Source organism: Humulus lupulus, chromosome 6, assembly GCF_963169125.1.
Source record: "Humulus lupulus chromosome 6, drHumLupu1.1, whole genome shotgun sequence".
Lineage (NCBI taxonomy): Eukaryota > Viridiplantae > Streptophyta > Magnoliopsida > Rosales > Cannabaceae > Humulus > Humulus lupulus.
Genome location: NC_084798.1, coordinates 211,322,785 through 211,342,826, shown reverse-complemented (window position 1 = coordinate 211,342,826; position 20,042 = coordinate 211,322,785). Strand labels below are relative to the sequence as shown.

Genomic DNA, 20,042 nt, shown 5'->3' with positions numbered 1-20,042 from the left:
AGGTCGATGAACGAAGGCAAGTTGTGGTCTTCATAGTCTTCGATCGGACCCAACTTACTTCGATGTACGGAGTGCTGCAGCTTCAAAGAACGGAGGTTTCGAGTGGCAAACGGTGAACTGTGATCAGAGCTTTGGTTCTTTGAATAGTGGGTTTTAATTTTTACAGTCAAGGGGGGAGAGAAGTACATTTCATGGTTTTTGACAAATTCTAGTACTAGATTTTTATGGTTGAATTCCTGCTTAAGCAACTTGTTGTGGTTGAGGTGTAGCCAACTAGATTTTTTTTTTTTGGTAAATTTCTTTAGTTTGTCAAGCAGAAATAATATTGACCATACTTTAGTAAATATATATAGTTGTGTTTCTTAAACTATATGCATTATTTGGGTAATATAGTTACACTGAATTTATACACATATTTTTCATTGAGCTAAGAACTCAATGCTTCAAAATTTATAAAGCTAGAAGTTATATCATATATGTTGTTTCAATGTTCTTTTTTTGTGTTTTGTGTTTTTGTAGAAATGGTTCAAAAGGGAGGGGACACTGGCCCTTCTAAGTCCATTGATGAGGTTGGACTGTCAGTAAAATAGCGACATTCTCCTCGAAGTCCTGGGGGAAGGTTGAAGCCCTGTGGACCTGTGATTATCGATGAGACTAACAATCAGGTATTTTAGTTTCTTATTTTCATGTTTTAATTGTTGGTTTTTATTGATCAAATCAGAGATTATGCGCAGCGGAACAACAATCAAATTGTTAGATTAATCCCGTAAGATTTCTAGATCTACTTCTTCACATGCATATATATATTGAATCAAGGACAAGAATATAAAAATTACCTCAGGTCCTTCCTTGCTGCTATCTTTTCGTATGGCTGAATCCTTAAGATCTCACACCAAGATCTTCCAAAATGTTCTCAGTCACACAAAGAACGAGTGTGGGCTCGCTATACAAATAATAGGCAATAACTATTTATCAAATGTTCTCAATGATATAATTAAAACACAATGAGCATTAAATAAACAATAATCAATATCAAATCATGCTCGTGAATTTCCATGATCAAACATTTTATTTAGGGCATTAATATAATAATATACGTACCTTTAATTATCGCCTTGATCTCTAATAATCATGTTGATTACACTTCTTTGATCTACACATATAGAGAAAAGGAGAGCTTGAGAGTAATGAACACTACTCTATCATTCTCTCTACACCATAGCCACACTCATTCCACCTTAATCATCAATCAAGAGCACAACCCTTTATATAAGGAATTATGGGCCAATTGGGCTTACATGCCCAATGTGAGAGAATTAGTTGTCTTGGCCCAATGGGCTGACCAAAGACGTTTTAGAGCGTGTCCATGGGCCCCGAGCATATTAGTACGTTATGTCCATCCCATTATGGCCCGATAGTAATATCATGCATTATCGATTATATAGTTATCATTACATGCTAATACCGACACTGTGTGAGCAACACTTAATTATGTTAGTCCATATAAAATATTCTAACACTCAACACATGAGATATGATAAAGTTTGGGACCTAGGTTTTGTGAAGAACAATGACCGTTGTTTTTGCCACTGTTCTCTTTTCTCTGAGAGAATCCTAGATATTTTTCTATCCCTGAAAAATTACGTTCTGTGAAAACTAATATCCAATATTTAATAATATCCAATATATTAAAATATTTGTTATTTTAAACAAATTCAAAATAACTAATTAGTTATCAGATTTTTGTTTAAATAATAATATTTTAATCATATTAAAATATCTAATTATTTATTTAATATTTAAATAACTAAAATTGTGGAATCAAGAGACTTAGTCCATCTCTTATGCGTGTAGCACAGTGCATGTGCACTGTGCCACACGTATACCACATGCCTGTGCAGGCATGTGATTTTTCCCAATTTTTATTATTATTTAAATACAAAAAATCCCAAAAATAAATTAATTCAAAATTAATTATATTTTTGTTAAATCAAATAATTAATTAATTCTTAATTAATCAATTACACATAATTAAACAATAATTATGTTTGATACATAGAAAAATATTTTACTTATCACATAAGTCCTTTTTGCCCATTTTTTGTATTTGCCTTTGACAGTGATTGTTTGAGCATTTCGGGGACCATGGACCTATAACATTAAGCTCCAATAAATTGAAACTAAATAATTAAACTCTTTAATTATAATAGTTAATTTATTAACTCTGATATTACTCCACTATAAATTCAGAATTGCACTCTTTATGTTATAGATATATTTTTACAGAAATCTTTTTCTTAAGTCGTCCATTGATATAACCATCTTACAATAGTTCAACCCTCTAATTAATTAGTTCATAAATTAGAATGGAAGAATTACCATTTAACCTTTCTAATTTACTTCTTATTCCTTAAGTACCATTAATTCACTAGTGAATAATAAATCTATAATCTAATTATAGATTTGAGCTCAAAATCATTCAGTTCCAGAATTAACCCTTAAGGGAACTAATATATGATCCGTTAGGAAAGATTAGATTTCGTATTGTTGATACATGTTCCCAGCTATCCATGATATTAAATCTCCAAAACAAAAGTCATTAGCCTCATTCTTTGAAGAGACCTTAACGAATGAATCAAAAGATTTAATAAACATGAACAGGAGTTCATGAACACTCAGGATTTAGGTTGATCTATAAATGATCATCAATTATGATATGAATTACAAGTCTTTATTATTAAATTGTTTTTGGATAAAGACTTTAATTCATATCGGTCCATGTCATATATAATCATATTATATAAATCACCTTTACCGAGATGTCTTACCACACCAATAATCCGAATCTAGATTATTTGTATTATTATGATACTCAGTAAACCGTACTTACAAATCCAATTAAAGAATTTAATAACTTTAATTTGTTGTTGTTGACTATTTTTATTCATTCATGTGATCTTAATTCTCTCGTACTAATACAAGATCACATCCTCAATAATGAATATGGAATTTTTCTGATATTTATAAAATTATTCAAACAATAATTTAACAATCTAAATATAACAATAATAATTAAACCATTGTATTTATTTATTCACAGAAAAAACAAATGTCTTTACATGCTTTTAGGACACACTCCTAACATTAATGTTGTTTTTTTCTTCTTAATAGGTTTTTTAGTTAACAAATTATTATATGCTTAGTAACTGGTTTCTATATTTTTGTTTATTGTGGTTTATTTATATCTCTTTTGGTTCTAGGTAATTGGTTACTTTGACATTATTCGTATTTTAAATGTGTTGTTTATTTGTTAAAGTAACCGGTTACTTTGGTAAGTAATTGGTTCATTTTTTAGAGTGTCTGTTTTGAATGATGCTAAGTGATCATTTATTTGTTGTTTTTTTTCTTTGTATAGGTTGTAATGAAGTTTGTTAAGTTTACAAGTAATTGGTTTCCGTAGTTGTGTATGCTTTTTTCATGTGTTGTGTAATTTTATAGGTAACTGGTTACTTTTGGTATGTAATTGGTTTCTTTTGTGAGTTTTTGTTTATAATGATTATAAGTAATCGTTTTTAAGTTTTATTTGTTGGTGTTGCTAATTTATAGTTGTTTTTTTTTATACATGTATAGGTTATAAATATGAGGTTGCTCATTGTTTATGATTCTATGTCGGGGGCGAGGCATGAAAATTTGAGTTTACCTGTAATTGAAGCATTTATTGTAATGATTCCTCTTCTATTGGAAAATATTGGTTTTTCTGATCGTCCTGATATAAATATTGATCTTAGTCCTTATGATGTTGTTGAGAATGATGTTTTGCAATTGACTATTGCTAGATGCGTTCCTCAACAAGTTGAGTGGTGAGGCTTTTTTGTTTTAAGTTTGTTCTGGTTTTATTTTTATGTTCTTAGTTTTTGTTTGTGTTTGCAATATTGCATCGACTGTGGGGTTTTTACAACTTATTTTGCTGAGCAATTAATTCTTGGAAAGGAAAATGAGATGCCAAAAGAATTTGATGCTCAATTGCTTCGCCAAGACATTGTTGTTAGCTTGTATTTTCATGGGAAGAAGAAACAAGAAGATGGATATTTGACTAACGATGAGTTTAGTGAAAAGTTTTTGGATAGGAGGCATAAGAGGAGGAAGACTGCTGCATAGGTTTACTTAAGACTATTGCATATGTTATTTAGGAAGCTTTAGGAAATGATATATGACTCTTTTTTTTTTGTCTATACTCTAGACCAGATCAGCTTTTGGAAATGATGACCAATAGTTAGTTGGATATTTGTCTATGTTAAATTGCTACTATTGTAAGACCTTGGTTACTTAAAATTATTTTATATATCTTTTGATCTTTTTCGTGTTATTTATCTGTATATATTTACTTAATTTCAAGGATATTTTAATGTTAACTAGGTACTTTGTTTAAACTTCATCTTATGTACAAAAGGGTAGCTGGTTACCTTTGGTGCTTGATGTTTTTGCTATTTTTTGTGGCAATTCTTAGAGCAAATTACCTAGTTTCTTGTTTATTTTTTTGTATTTCACGTTTAATAATTATATATATTCTACTTTTTAAAGCAACTAAGATATTTTAATAGTAATTAGGTACTTAGTTTGGTCTTCATCTTATATACAAGGGGTAACTGGTTATCTTTGGTGCTTGACGTTTTTGCTATTTTTTTTTTTTTTTGTGGCAATTGTTAGCGAAAAGTACCTAGTTTCTTGTTTATTTTTTTTTTATGTATTTTATGTTTAATAATTATATATAATATATATTCCACTTTTTAAAGCAACTGAGATATATTAAATGTAACCAGGGACCCACTTGGGTCCTCATGTTATATACAAAGTGGTAACCAATTACCCAGAATATTGTGTTTAATTTTTAAAAAACATGTTTTTCGGGTGTTGGTGGCATATATATATAACAGGCAACAAAAAAACCAACAATTTATTCTAAAAGGAATTTTATATGTTTGTGTAATCATTCAATGTATTTGAATTTGTAACAGACTTATTATAATACTCAATAACAATTTATGAATATGAAAGTCACTCCTTTAATGAATAAAGCTATGATAGGGTTGTTTTGCTGTAAAATATCAAGCTATGTCTTTTGGTTATTTTTTATTTGCCTTGTTAATTGGAGGATTCCTGCAAGTCTTCCTGTTATGTCCTGGTTGGCCACATTTCCCACAGGTGATTATTACTTTTGGTTTCCCTCTTGATCTTGTTCTTTTCTTTCTTAGTCTTCCTGCAGGGAACACCACTATTTCTGTACTTAGATGCTCTCACAAACCAACTGCATGTGTCATCTGCGTAGGTAACCAAGTACTCTCTCGGTTCTGATCTTTTTGTTTTGAACTGGAAGTTATGTAGAATGACATAGTAGCTAATATCAGATTTCACTGTGTTCTTGTTCTTGTCCTTATAAATTTGTCCTTGCTCTATTGTGTTGACCCTGTAATCAGATATTACTATTTAGATTTTGTAACGTCTCAAATTTATAAACAAGGCTTAGGGCCTTGATTAGGTGGCCAGGATGGAAAATTATGGAAATTATGTGAATATGTGATATATATGTGCATTATTATGTGATTATGTGAGTTATATTATAATATGACTTGATATACATGTGTTTGGTGTATTAAATATGCATTGGGACTCATTTATGATTAATTGGGAAATTTTCATAATTTGGCCTGTTATGAGTATATTTGGTGTATATGTGGTATGTTACTATGTGGATATGTTTGAGTTACTCGGCACGAGACGATCCTAGGGAGCAAGCTAGTGGGAAAGTCACAACGGGACCCATACTTGACTCGGAGTGAGTCAAGGAATATATTGGGTATTTAACACATTACCGAGATATCGAGTAATTGGGAAATTATTTGAGGACATTGGAAGTAATGAGAATTGTGAGACATTTATTGTGATTAACGGGATAAGTGGCAAATGAGAAATTTACCCTTGAGGGCTTAAGAGGGCAAGGCTTAAGCTAAGGGCAATTGTTATCCCAAAAAATTAGGCATGGATGACATGGCAAATTATTAATACACGTGGTTGACATCTGGCAGAATTCGTGCTCGACTATCGACCAAGAAGACATTATTGAGTCTAGTTTTTGTCATGTTTAGGTGATGTTTTAAGTAGTCTTTTATTTCGTTTTTCTTTCATTTAGTGCGGGTTTATGCTTTGTTTGTTTGTCTTTGTGAATATCAGGAAGAATTGAGCACTTGGAGGAAAATGTCAAAGAAAGGGAAGAAATAACCAAGTTTTTCAACATATTTTGAGAAAGAATGGATCTCAACATAATTTGGAAGTGTCGGTGAATTTTTGGGATGAAAACTTGAAAAATTGAGAAATCCCTTAAGAGCCACGGCATGAGCAAAGTAGAGCCGCGGCTAGATGGTGAAACAGAACCACTATTTTGAAGGAGATCCTCGGGCCGCGGCATGGCTAGAGAAGGCCGCAACATAGATGGGCATCAACCCAGAATTCCTCGACACGGGCCGCAGCATGGAAAGAGCATTTCGCCCAGAAATTTTGACACGAGCCGCGGCATGGTGCATGTAGAGCCGCGGCCCGCCTTTTTAAAAATTCAATCCTAGGTTTTAATATGGCGAAAAAAACACAAAAGGGAGGACGTACGGACTGTGGAGGAGTTCTGGTTTTGAAGGCTGAAGGCTTGGAGTATTTTTACATGTTTTTCTTCTTCTTCCTGATGTTATCTTTAATTTTTGTTGTGATTAGCATTATGATTATGAACTAATTTTCTATTTAGGATGTTTAATTGAATCACTTGAACCCCTATTATGAACTAATGCAATTCCAATTCTCTTCTTCTTCAATCTTATTCAATTCCATATAACCTGTTCTTATAGACTGATTATTGATTGGCCATCTATAGTCAGACATACATGTTTTTAAGTCAAAATCTAAGAAGTGAGATTTAAATCTGCTGTGGTTATATTGGACATAATTCTAATTTAGAACGAAAGTATCTGAATTAATTGTGTAACTGTTTATTAAGTTGTCAAGATTAATGCTACCTTTGTGGTTCAATTCACCATAGAAATATAGGAAATTGTCACCTAGGTTGAGTTTATAATTCATAGTATGATTATAGGCTGTTGTATCAACTTGTTAATTGAATTAGGTAAAAAGAAGAAGAACTCATACTTTGCATTAGGGAATAATAGGGAGGATAGTTGATGAAATTAAATATCTTAATTGTTTCTTCAGTGGTTAAATTAAAAGTTTTACTATTAGTTGTTATTCCATTCAATTTTCAATTATTGTTTCTGCACTTTATAGTTTCTTTTGCTGTGTTTACAAAAATCAAGACTTTTAATTTATCAAATAGAATAAGAAATTAATTGACTACTAATTGATAAATCAGTCCTTGAGGACAATACTTGGTTTTTACCATTTTATTACAAATTGCGACTGTGTGCACTTGCATAGCAAAAAGATATCGCAACAGACATCTATTGTCACAACGATCGATTTCTTCATGCGACCAGCCTGGTCGTATGCACGCGGTACACGGAGGAAATCTTAGTCAGTTATGATTGAATCCGAAATTATCTCCCATGATTTCCTGAGTATCCGATTATTTAGGAAAGAATATTTGTAACAAATTAATGTAAATCTTCCCTGAGCTTATAAATAGAAGAAGAGAGCTCAGGGGAAGAGGACTTTTCTTTTGGCTAAGGAATTATTTGAGGGTAGAGAGATTACACTAGAATATTTGTATTTTCTTCTTCAAAGGTTAGTGAAACTCATTGAACCCTAGTTCTTTGATCACCCCTTTGAATATCATATCAATAACAATTCAAGTGGACGTAGGTCATTACCAGATTCTGGGGCCGAACCACTATAAATTCTTGCGTTCTTATTGCTTTCGTCTTCGAATTCATTACAATATATTTGTCCACGTCAAGCGTATTTGACTCCGTGTCAGTTGGCCAAAATCAGGGTCAACAGCAATATGGTCATTTTGGTGCCAAGTTAGTGACTTTCACTCTTTCCTTCAGCAAAAGGAAACCTCACAGCAGTAAAACAGAGCTCTTTCTCTTTCTCTCGGTTTCTCTCTTCCTCTCTCTATTTTGGTTTGAATTATTGAGGAAATTAATGGAGACCTTAAGCGTGGAATGAAGGCTTGCTTTGGGGCTTGATTAGTCGCAGATATGAGGGCATACTCACCATTGAGGTAGGATTCAAACTTAGTTTTTGTTTGAGTTCTGTTTTAGTTTTTATGTTCTTGATCTTTGAGATTCAAGGTTTTGGATTTTAGCTTTTAGTGGTGTTTTGATTGTGTTTGAACTTGGGTTTTGATGAGGTTGATGTATTGATGAAGTTTTGAAGAAGTTTTGGGGTTAAATTATAAGTTTGGATGGTGTTTAGATGAGGTTTTAGTGATTGGAATTCAGGGGAAAACGCAAGGGAAGAACCAGAAGGTTATGGGCTGTAGAGTTGGCGCCCCAGCGCCACTTTTGGGCGCCCCAACACTAGTCAGGGGAGGGAAAATGGGTGCTCTCTAACTTGGGGTAGCGCCCCAGCGCTATCCATAGCGCCCCAGTGCTATACTTGTTTCAGCAAAGCCCATTTTTAGGGCTTGGGAAGACTTTGGGGTCTCGGGGGATGGTTTCACTACCCCGTTGGGTGGATTGGAAGTCCTAAGAGCACGGGAATGGTCCTGCTAGAGTTTGTTTTTAAGGATTGAATCTTATGAGATTATTATTTTATGGTTGTGACTAGGTTATAGTTAGGGCTCGGGACAAGATCGTACTCGAGGGTCGTTCATTGGTAACCTGTGCTTGGGCTAAAGTTAAGAAAACTGCACCCAGTATGTGAGGCATGATATACACATGATTATGGCATGGCATGAATGTTGAATATGGAATTGATATGAGCTCGAGTCTCTGTAAATGTGCATGATCATAATTATACTTATGAGTAACGAAATAAGTTGGAAATGACGATTTTCCTTGAGAGTTTTTAGAAACTTTTATTTGACATAGGGGAATTAAGTTCATTTGGCTTGAGATATGTATGACTTAGTTGGCTGTAGAAACATTCAGAACAAAACAGAGCCTTCACTTCTTCTTCACGTACATCATCTTCCCTCTATCTTCCTTTGGAATTTTTGGTCCCAAATTGAAGAATTAAGATAGGAAATCAAGGTTTGGAGGTTATAGACTTGGTTCATCCATTGAAGGGGATTCAAAATCAGCTTGAGGTAAGATTTTATCCATGAATTTCAAGTATTGCTCTGTTTTTCTTTAGTTTTTAGCCTATAGATTTTGATGTGGATAGTTGGAATTAATGAGAGTTTTTGTGTAAGATTGATTGAGTTTTGATGAGGATGTGATGTAGATGAAGATTTGGGGTTGAATTGGATGTTTTGGTAAGGTTTGGGATTGGTTTGGAAAGTTGGTTTCAAGGGGAATCGCAAGGAGGGAAAAACAAGGATGTTGCTGGTCTGAAGCTGGCGCCCCAGCGCTATGCAGGGCAGAGGCTAGGGTCTCTCTGCCTTGGGTCAGCGCCCCAATGCTAGGCCAATTTCAGGGGATGCCATTTTTGGGGCTCGGGATGGTTTTTAAGGCTCGGGGGTTGGTTCCTTTACCCCGTTTGAGTAGATTGAGAGTCCCGAGAGTGTGGAATTGATCCCGGGAGTGTGGTTTTAGATTGTGAACCATTCATTGATTTATTTTATTAATGGTTTCCAATTGGTTATGACTAGGTGACCGCTAAGGAATCTAAATGTTGATTGTTCTCAAGGGTCGTTCTTATATTATTTCTCGCTCGAACCTGATGTAAGAAAACTACATCTCGTGTATATGACATGCATGATTGTTGTTGAGGCATGTTAGTTGATAAATGTGGACATTGATTGCATATTAAATGCTTAGCAGATCTTTCTTACTTGTGTATGACACTGATTAGCCAGGGACGACACTGGTCGCATATTACTGTCCTGAGAGTCAGAAACGGCATAAGCGTCCTGAACGCAGGGCCGATAAAAGATTAGATCTAATCGATATCAGCATTGAATGACTCTAGGGGCATTAATGCTGGATCGACCCTAAGGTCGATGAAACTTATAAGCGCTTGACTAGTCTAAGACTAGTTACTCAGAGCCAGGGCCAAAGGCCTAGGTGACAACTTGTCACATGGCTAGGGAGCGGAATCCCATGGTTGTGACTCTATGGTCACGAGGTAGGTTATGTTGGTGACTAGTCATCAAGCACCTATCCTGTTTAAGCTAGTGAAATGATCACTTATTTGTAAAGCCCCGGTGACCCTATCGTCACACAGCTAGAGGGAACGGAACCCACTTTAGTGACTTTTGCGACTGTCACTCATCTGTTTTGGACTGAAAGTCCTGAATGATTATTATGATCATTGTTGATATTATATTCATGCTATATAGTGTTTTCTTGCTGGGCCTTGGCTCATGGGTGCTATGTGGTGCAGGTAAAGGGAAAGAAAAAGCTCACCCAGCTTTGAGTGGAGAGCTTAAGTGGTGATGTGTACATATGCGGTCGCTTGACCACCACGACTAATGAGTTCTTAGAGGGACTAGGGGGTTTACCCTATTTTTGCCGCTTAGGTCGGCGGGTTTGTAAATTTGAAACTGTAATGACCATTCTGAGTTGTAAATAACTTGTAAATGTTTTTTTTATGGGCCCATGAACAATTTTATATTTTAAATAAAAATACATTATTTCCTTTTGATTGTTTTTCCACCTTAGCCTGTTAATAATACCTAGAAGCATGTTTTTAACTAAAGAATTCAGGTAGCGAGTTAAATATCCGGTTCACCGTAATTGTAATGGGGTAACCAGGGCGTTACAACTGGACAGCTAAGGCGAACTTCTGAGATTATATTTATTCTAGTCCGATGCTTTTTATTGAGGGGACAAGCTTCATACACACTTCTCATACACCATTTGGTTTGTCCTTTTATGAATAATGTAAAATTAGAACAATTTTAGAGTGACATTATTTGTAAGATCTATCAATAGAGTATCATATTGAAATATTTAGATTGTTATTATGACTTAGAGATGGTTTAAGTTTTTTTATGTATTTGGTTTTTTTTTTATTGATAAATGTTGAAAGATGTTATAAGCCAGCTTACAATACATGTTAATGATAAATTTAAATTTATTTTTTAAAATTTTTTTGGCCTTCTTTTAGTATTTTCTTTTGAAATTTTAGAAATCTAACATATATAACACATTTTTTATTTTGAATGCTATATATTTTTTAAATTAAAATAAAAAAAGTAGCTACAATTTTTTTTGAAAAAAAATTAACTTTTAAGAGCATGCAAAGCGAGTCTTAAAGTTTTAATTTAAAGATACTCAATGAGATCTTTTAGGATACACATTGCGAGTCCTAAAAATATTATTTTAGGATTTGCGAAGAGAGCCTTCAAAACTTACTTAAAGACATTCAACGAGATTTTTTAGAACTTGCAACGTGAATCCTAAAAAACCTCAATTTTTAAGGCTCTCAAATAGATGACGCACACCCCCACAAGTCTTAAAAAATATTTTTTGTAGTAACAACAAACATCAGCAAATAAGCTGAGTTTGACGAGGAAAGAGAAGCCATGGATGAGTACGCAGTGACTTTGAACGATAGAAAAGGATTGTATTGTATTGATGAGTTAGGATGGTGAATGTTAGAGCTATATATATATATATATACAGTTTTGGTTGGCTCACATTCATATATATATTATATTATATGGTTCATTAGTAAGGTCTCGAAGTATGGGAAGGTTCAGTACAACTTAGTTTTATGTGCTGTGGTCAGTGTTGGCTCCACCAGGTTCGGTATGATTAAATTGATTACGATGAATGTGGCCAGTTAGTGGCTTGGTTTGTTTATTAAAAATAATTGTTATAATTAATATAATTTGCATGGTTTGAGGTTATTAGTTTATTTATTTCTAAATAATTCAGAATAATCAGTTTTTTCTATATATAATTATTTCAATCTCAATTACGAGAATTGCTAAGAAATACTATTAGCGTAATTTAATATCGAATCTCGTACATTTAAAATTTATAAATATTATGAAGTATCACTAATTTATCATATAGTGCCAACTCATGTATTGTTGAACACCTTAAAGTAGCAACACACTTTTCATTAAACATATGCTAATCTTTGATTGTTAATGGTTTAACGTATTAATTATTGTATAATACAGCATTAAGTAGGACAATAATGTGTGGTGCTAAATATTTGTCTTAGTTTTTTTCTTCTTCTCTTCATTCTTGCACAATGGACTTGTAGAATACAAGAAATCAGTAAAACTTAGAGTTGGCATAAATAAATTAATAAGATTTAGTTTTCTTTTATCGTAATATTATTTTATCTTTAATTAAATTTGATTAAACACTAAAAAGGAGATCTATTTTCATTTGAATAATAATGTAACTATCATATCTTATATATGTGTGACTTATATTTTTTTCCAAAAGAAATATATTTTTGATTATATTATGTAGGATTATTAGCGGCAAAAATCTCTAATATTTTGATAATGTAGCATTTAAGTTCCTGATTCTTTTTTAAAAGTAAAAGTCTATGATATTTTAACACAGTAGCATTTAAGTTCCTAATATTTTTTTTTCCGCTTGATTGCAAAATCTTTACACGATGAATTATTGTTCTGTATTTTTGTGGAGTTTTTATTTTTTATTTTGTATGTTTTACTTATATTTTAAGCCAGTGTTTATACTTGTGAGGGGGTGATCTTAGTTCTTGGATTGATTTACTTTATGAGTGTATTCAGCTTGGTTAGCTTAGCTTTTAGTTGGTTATCTGCTTTGTGAGACCTATGAGAGGACTGTGGTCCATTTTAATCGAAAATTATTTTCCCACCAAAAATATAATAATAAAAATGACATTATATGTGTGAGTGAGGGATGAAGATGGCTAGGTGCCTAAATGAATCTAATTCTAGAAGCTCATGGCCCAGTTTGAGGCCTAAATACGAAAAGCCCAAAAATCAAAATTTAGGAGCTTGTAACAAAGAATTATGAGGAGTGGGTCAGGCAGTCTCCCAGAAGAATATTGGCCCATCAGTAAGTAATTTCTTACTTTGTAAAGTATTAGTCAGGAATATATGGAGTGAGTTCCAAGAGAGTCAAGTCAGATTGAGTTGAGATGAGTCGGTGTAGTAAAGGCAATAAGTTTGCTAGGGTTGTTATTTGATACGTACATTAGTTGATATGGTTAGTTAGTGATATTTTATAATACTTATTAAATTAAAATATATGTGATACGATATTTGATTGCACTAATAACAGTATGCCACTTTTTTATGGTGTTGGGTACTAGAGGTGCTCCTTAGCAACTCTTAATTGTTAGATTTATCCCTATACATATTTTATATTGTTGAATGTTAAAAGGGAAAATACTAGTTTAGCTACTGTATTTTTCCTAAATATATGATCGATCTCTGTGTTTTATTAAATGACAATTCAAACCTTGTATTTTACAAAACGAATCAAATTAGTATCTTATATATAATTTTGGTAAAAAAATTTCAAATATAATTTTTCATTCGAAGCTTTTCGATCACTTTTTCCACTTCTCTGAACCTATCGCATCACTAACAATTTAAGAATTAATCTTATAATTGAAATCGGGTCTAAGGTGCTATTTTAACTTATTTTGTAAAATACAAGATTTAAATTATCATTTAATAAAATATAGAAGTTGATCGCAATTCAGAAAATACACGAGCTAAAATGGTATTTTCCCCATGAATTAGATTTTTAACTTCGGGCACACAATTTATAGAAACTATTAAATGTAAAAAAATAATATTTGAAAGAAAATATTCTAAGCAATGATGCTAATTTCGAATATCCGAATATTATCCATTGTACTTTAAAACTTATGTTTAGCTTAAGCTTGGGGATTCGATGGTGTAGTTACGTCTGGTCAAGTTGAGCTTGCAAGGATACGATCGATGGGGAAAGGAGCATTAACGAACTTACATTAATTTGTTTAGCACCCGAAGAACTATTGAATCTTGAAGTAGTAGGAAATGCCATGAAAGAAATGGTAGAAAAAAAATTTATAAAATGAGTGATCAAGCTTGACGTTCCTAACAACAATGATTCAGAAAGATAACGCCTATGAAAGAAAATTTGTAAAACTTTGGCAAAACAATAGTATTTTTCTAATTAACTTACAAAAAATTATTAATAGAAAACTACTAAACGTTAAAAGTAATCTTTGATCGACAATATTTTAAGAAATTATTATTATTATTATTAATATACCCTATCATTATACCAAAATTATATAAAAAAAGTCATCCAACAATTACTTTCAAACATCAAACAAGATATAAGAAATTTTGATTTATTCTAAACTAAAATATTTGTAGCAAGTAGCAACTCGGTTTTTACACTTAAGTCCCCACCATCAAATTTATTGTATTTAAATTCTCAATTTCATTCAAATTTTATGGCAAATTTTTTTTTTCCAAGAATTATGATGTTTTATCTAAAATCCAATTAGTAATTAGTAGAGTTATACACGTTCTTAATAATAGTTCAATATTCTTACACTTATTCTATGTAAGACACCATAGTATAATAGCTTAGCTCTCCGATCTAAAATTTAAATCAATGCTTTATGACACTAGTTCGATACAATTTAGTTAACACAATAAGATTCATTTCTTGTGTGATATTTGTTTTGAGATTTTCTATTTTTTTATCATTTTTTTTTGCCTCTTGGTCATGTTTTTGCTCCATTATTAGGTGCAGATGGTACCCTGCAGAACCTAAGGCCATCAATATAGGCTTCACCAATATAAATATATTGTGTTAAGGTCGAGTGGGAGAAGATGAAAAATGAGTTGGTTTTCTTTTTAAAGAGATCAAATCTTTAAGATTATATTTTTCTGTTTGTAATTCAGAGGCAGATCTACTAATAATGCTGCCCAAAATATGATCATGAAGGTATCAAATCAATCAAGCCATGGGTTTTGAACATATTTGAAAATGACCATAAAACTAGAACTAAATCATTTAGTAAACTTATCTTTGTAGCGGTGATGGCCCTTATAAGGTTATGATTGAGAATATAAAAAAGAAATATGACAATAATACATTAAACCATTAACAACCAAAGATTAGCATATATTCATGATATTGGGATTTGGAATATATTATGGAAACAGAGGACTATTCTGTATTATTAGATAAATAAACCAAACTATATTAATTTTTTTTATTTTTTTAATAAAGAAATCAAGCCACTAACTGGCCACATTCATCATAATCAATTTAATCATACTGAACCTGGTGGAGCCAACACTGGCCACAGCACATAAGACTAAGTTGTACTGAACCTTCCCATGCTACTTCGAGACCTTACTAATGAACCATATAATATAACATAATATATATGAATGTGAGCCAACCAAAACTGTATATATAGCTCCAACATTCACCATCCTAACTCATCAATACAAGACAATCCTTGTCTATCAAAGTCACTACGTACTCATCCATGGCTTCTCTTTCCTCATCAAACTCAGCTTATTTGCTGTTGTTCGTTGTTATTGGCTCTTCGATATTGGCTGCCTCTGCTGGTGATCTCAAAAAAGATTTGGAGATTACATGGGGTGATGGCCGAGCTAAGATGCTCAACAATGGCGAGCTTCTCACTCTTTCTCTTGACAAAGCTTCTGGCTCTGGTTTTGAGTCGAGGAATACGTTCATGTATGGCCAGATCGATATGCAGCTCAAGCTTGTGGCTGGAAACTCTGCAGGAACTGTCACTGCTTACTATGTAAGCTCATCACAACACTCGATTAGTTTTCTCTGTATGTTGATTATACGTATATAGCTTTAATAAATAATGGTATTTCTTTTGGGAATTTTCAGTTGTCCTCAAAAGGGTCAGATTGGGATGAGATTGACTTTGAGTTCTTGGGAAATCTGAGTGGCGATCCTTACATTCTTCACACCAATGTGTTCAGCCAAGGCAAAGGCAACAGAGAGCAACAGTTCCACTTATGGTTTGACCCAACTGCTGATTTCCACACCTACTCCATTCTTTGGAATCCTAAGAACATTATGTAAGTACACTAATTTCATATATTTTCCCATAAAGTCTCGTGATGAAAAACTTACTAAAAAATAATTGCTTTCAGCTTCTCTGTGGATGGAACTCCAATTAGAAAGTTCAAGAACTTGGAATCAAACGGTATCCCATATCTGAAGGACAAGCCAATGAGAATTCACTCTAGCCTTTGGAACGGTGACGATTGGGCCACAAGGGGTGGCTTGGTCAAGACAGATTGGAGCAAAGCTCCTTTCACAGCATCCTACAGGAACTTCAAGGCCAATGCTTGTGTTATAGCTTCTTCTGGTTCATCTTCATGTGCTTCCAAGTCTCAACCCTCCAATTCATGGTTCAACCAAGAGTTGGATTCAAACGGTGAAAAGAGGATGAAAAGTGTACAAAAGAAATTCATGATCTACAACTATTGCACTGATGCTAAGAGATTCCCTAAAGGATTCCCTAAAGAGTGCAACATGTCCTGAAACAAGGATTGATTATTATATATCATTCTATATCTTTATATATGTAATGTAATTTTATTTCTTTTGAATGAATAAACATATTCTTTTATTGGATTTAACAATCTGTCATATAGTTTAAATTACTGTCAAATTACAGGTGTTATAGCCATATTTGGCGTATTAATTAGTAAATACTTCAAGTGCTCATTAAGCCAAGCCCAACGGGCATGTTGTCACTGAATATGGTCTTGAATGAATATGAATGAAGTCTCCCCCAGCAGAACACCACACCATGAACAAAAGCTTCAGTCATTGCAATCTTCTCAACAACCATTTTCCATTGTTGCCTATACTTCAACTAAATATATATATATATATATATACATGTGTAGTGTCTGTTAAAAGTCATTACCGTATCTAGAATGCTCTAGAATTCTAGAATGTTCTAGAATATACTAGGAAGAATATAGAACATTCTAGAAAGTTCTTGAATAGTTTATAACTAATTAGACAATATAGAAAGTTCTAGAAACATTTAGAAAAATGAAGAAAGTAGTTAAATAAATTATAAAGTTAAAAAAGTCTAGAAAGATGTAGATGTTTCCTTGGTAGCCTATAAATACAAATGTAATGTGTGTCCAAGGTTGTAGCAAAGTGAGTGTCCCAAAAGTGAGTCAAAGAGTGAGTAAACAAAGTGCATCTAAAAGTGTTCCAAAGAGTGTAAGCTAGAGTATTTAGTGTGTGTGGTCAAGATTTGTAATCAAGTCTTGGTGTAATTACTTTTGTATCAATAAAGTAATTACGTTTTCACGTGTTGTGGCGTCCAACAGTGTCTACAACTAGAATTGCCATGTTCTTTCCTTATTTGAATCAAGTTTTACGAGAGTCAGGGACCTGAGTTTTTGGCCTATGGCTATATATATCCCCATGGAAATGTACTTTGTGCAAAACAACATTTTTCCTTGGACAAGAAAATGGCTTTGACGAGAAAACAGTTTTAGCTTTGTTTTGCATTCTTGTGACAGTTGTTGGGGTTATTGGATCACTTCAAGAACTTATACGAGTGCTAAGTTTAGTTAAGTAAAACTATTCTTGCTGTATATTGTATTATTAGTGTACACCAACCAAATGGCTCCTCCTATAATAAACTGGGGACTTCAAATTCATGAGGCAGTGGGCACTAGAATTAAGCTTCATTAGTATGTTTTATATTATTGTTCATGTTCATTAATATGGAATTGATTCTATGGAGAAATTGACTTTCAACTTTCGTGCATAAAAATAACGACAAGAGCATAAAAAGGGCAAAAAATATAGATGAAAAAAAAGGACAAAAAATGAAAAACGACAGCATCATTGAAAAGCGACAATAATATGAAAACAAAAGTTATTTAGAAACGACAACAGTATAATAAACGACATTAATTTGGAAAACGACAATAATTCGTAAAACGACAACATTATGACAAACGACACTAATATGTAAAGACAACAATAAAGTCATAAAGGACAGCATAAAAACGACAAGAATATTAATAAACAAACGACAATAACCAAAAAGCACTAATAACATGAAACAAACCTGCATCAGCAGCGACCAACAACAAAGTAAAATGTAAATCTACTAATTGTTATGTTATCTAATTTTATGACAGAATTAACAAAAAGCATATGAACTCGAGGAATCCAAACAATCCTTGATAATGGCTTCTTGGGCAGCTTGGAGAGGAGGAAGATAAATTTGTGCGTACAAGTATATATATGTATATAAATTATATATGAGAGTAATTTGAATATCAAATCAATTTATTTATGGGACATGAGTAAAACGAATAAAAGAATTGTATTAATATAACAAATTTAATAGTCTACAAAGTATAATAAAATATTTTAAACACATTTCTGATAAACTGATTATTATGTCATCTTTTACTTAGGCCATGCTGCACTCTTGAGGAAACCCCTGCGGAAACCTCTTAGCATCACTGCAATAATTGTAGATCAAGTATTTCTTCTGAACCCATTTCAATTTTTCTTCACCAGATGAATCCAATTCTTGGTTGAGCCATGAGTTCGAAGGTTGAGAGTTTGAGGCACAAGAAGATGAACCAGAGCTCATAACACAAGCATTGACATTGAAGTTCCTGTAGGAGGCTGTGAAAGGAGCCTTGCTCCAATCTGTCTTGACCAAACCACCCCTTGTGGCCCAATCATCAGCATTCCAAAGGCTTGAGTATATTCTCATTGGCTGGTTCTTGGGGTATGGGATACCCTTTGATTCCAAGTTCTTGAACTTTCTGATTGGGGTACCATCCACAGAGAAGCTGAAAACAGAGCAAGAACTTTTATTAATATAAGGGTAAACCCATTAAGGAAAACTGGTTTATGAGATTTGAAAAGTTTGGAAAAGTATGCCGTAAAGGGTACTTACACAATGTGCTGAGGGTTCCAAAGAATGGAATAAGTGTGAAAATCAGCAGTTGGGTCAAACCACAAGTAGAACTGTTGCTCTCTGTTGCCCTTGCCTTGGCTAAACACGTTGGTGTGAAGAATGTAAGGATCACCACTCAGATTGCCCAAGAACTCAAAGTCTATTTCATCCCAAGTGGACCCTTTTGATGACAACTGAAATTCAGAGATAAACATATACAATAAGAATAAGCTGTATACATAGCAAGATGATTGAATTGAAGAGTAGGCTATGAGAGCTTTGCTTACATAATAGGCAGTGACAGTGCCAGCAGAGTTGCCAGCAACAAGCTTGAGCTGCATATCAATTTGGCCAAAGAGATACTCATTCTTGGACTGAAATCCAGAGCCCGAGGCTTTGTCAAGTGACAGAGTAAGAAGCTCTCCATTGTTGATTATGTTAGCTCTGCCATCACCCCACGTAATCTGAAAATCTTGGTTCAAATCTCCAGCTGAGACATTAACCACAAAAGAGCCAACTACAAGAAGTAAGAACAGCAGCAAAGCTGAGTTGCTAGAAGAAGGAGAAGCCATGGAAGGATGAGTAGTTGTTATAATAAGATCTGAGATTCAGAGTTAGAGATTGATGAGTATGGTATACAATGAGAAGAGGTATATATAGAAGGTAGAGGTAGGTTGATATATATGCATGGGTAGGTAATGAAGTAGCAAAGGAAGGTTCAGTAAAGTAAACAGTGAAGGTATATCAGCTGTGGCCAGTTCAGCAGCATATGATATGCAGTTGGCCCAACACGGTTTTGGTCATCGTATATATTATATATAGTGACGAAATTGCATGGCTGGATTGTAAAAAGTAGAAAAGAAAAGATTATATATATATATATATATATGCATGGTTGGTAGTACTACTCTTTAACTTTTAGTATAATATTATTTTATGAAAGTTGGTACTGAGGGTTTTACCTTGTAGCTAATTATATCTTTCTATAGTTCTTCAAGTGGTAATTGTTTTAATATTTCATTTTA

At 33.2% G+C, this 20,042-nt stretch overlaps 2 protein-coding genes across 2 annotated transcripts; one reads left to right on the top strand and one right to left on the bottom strand.

Annotated features, from left to right (window-relative positions):
- The first annotated feature begins 15,405 nt into the window (after positions 1 to 15,405).
- On the top strand, positions 15,406 to 16,607 carry LOC133784454 (probable xyloglucan endotransglucosylase/hydrolase protein 23). Its single transcript, XM_062223797.1, has 3 exons — positions 15,406 to 15,849; positions 15,945 to 16,138; positions 16,214 to 16,607. The coding sequence occupies exons 1-3, from the start codon at positions 15,568 to 15,570 to the stop codon at positions 16,605 to 16,607; spliced, it is 870 nt and encodes a 289-aa protein (XP_062079781.1). The 5' UTR covers positions 15,406 to 15,567.
- Positions 16,608 to 18,410: 1,803 nt separating this feature from the next.
- On the bottom strand, positions 18,411 to 19,640 carry LOC133783132 (probable xyloglucan endotransglucosylase/hydrolase protein 23). The gene is made up of 3 exons (XM_062222672.1): positions 19,305 to 19,640; positions 19,018 to 19,211; positions 18,411 to 18,910 (listed from the first exon to the last, which is right to left on the bottom strand). Exons 1-3 carry the CDS (start codon positions 19,587 to 19,589, stop codon positions 18,520 to 18,522), a joined length of 870 nt encoding a protein of 289 aa, XP_062078656.1. The 5' UTR covers positions 19,590 to 19,640; the 3' UTR covers positions 18,411 to 18,519.
- Positions 19,641 to 20,042: the final 402 nt, after the last annotated feature.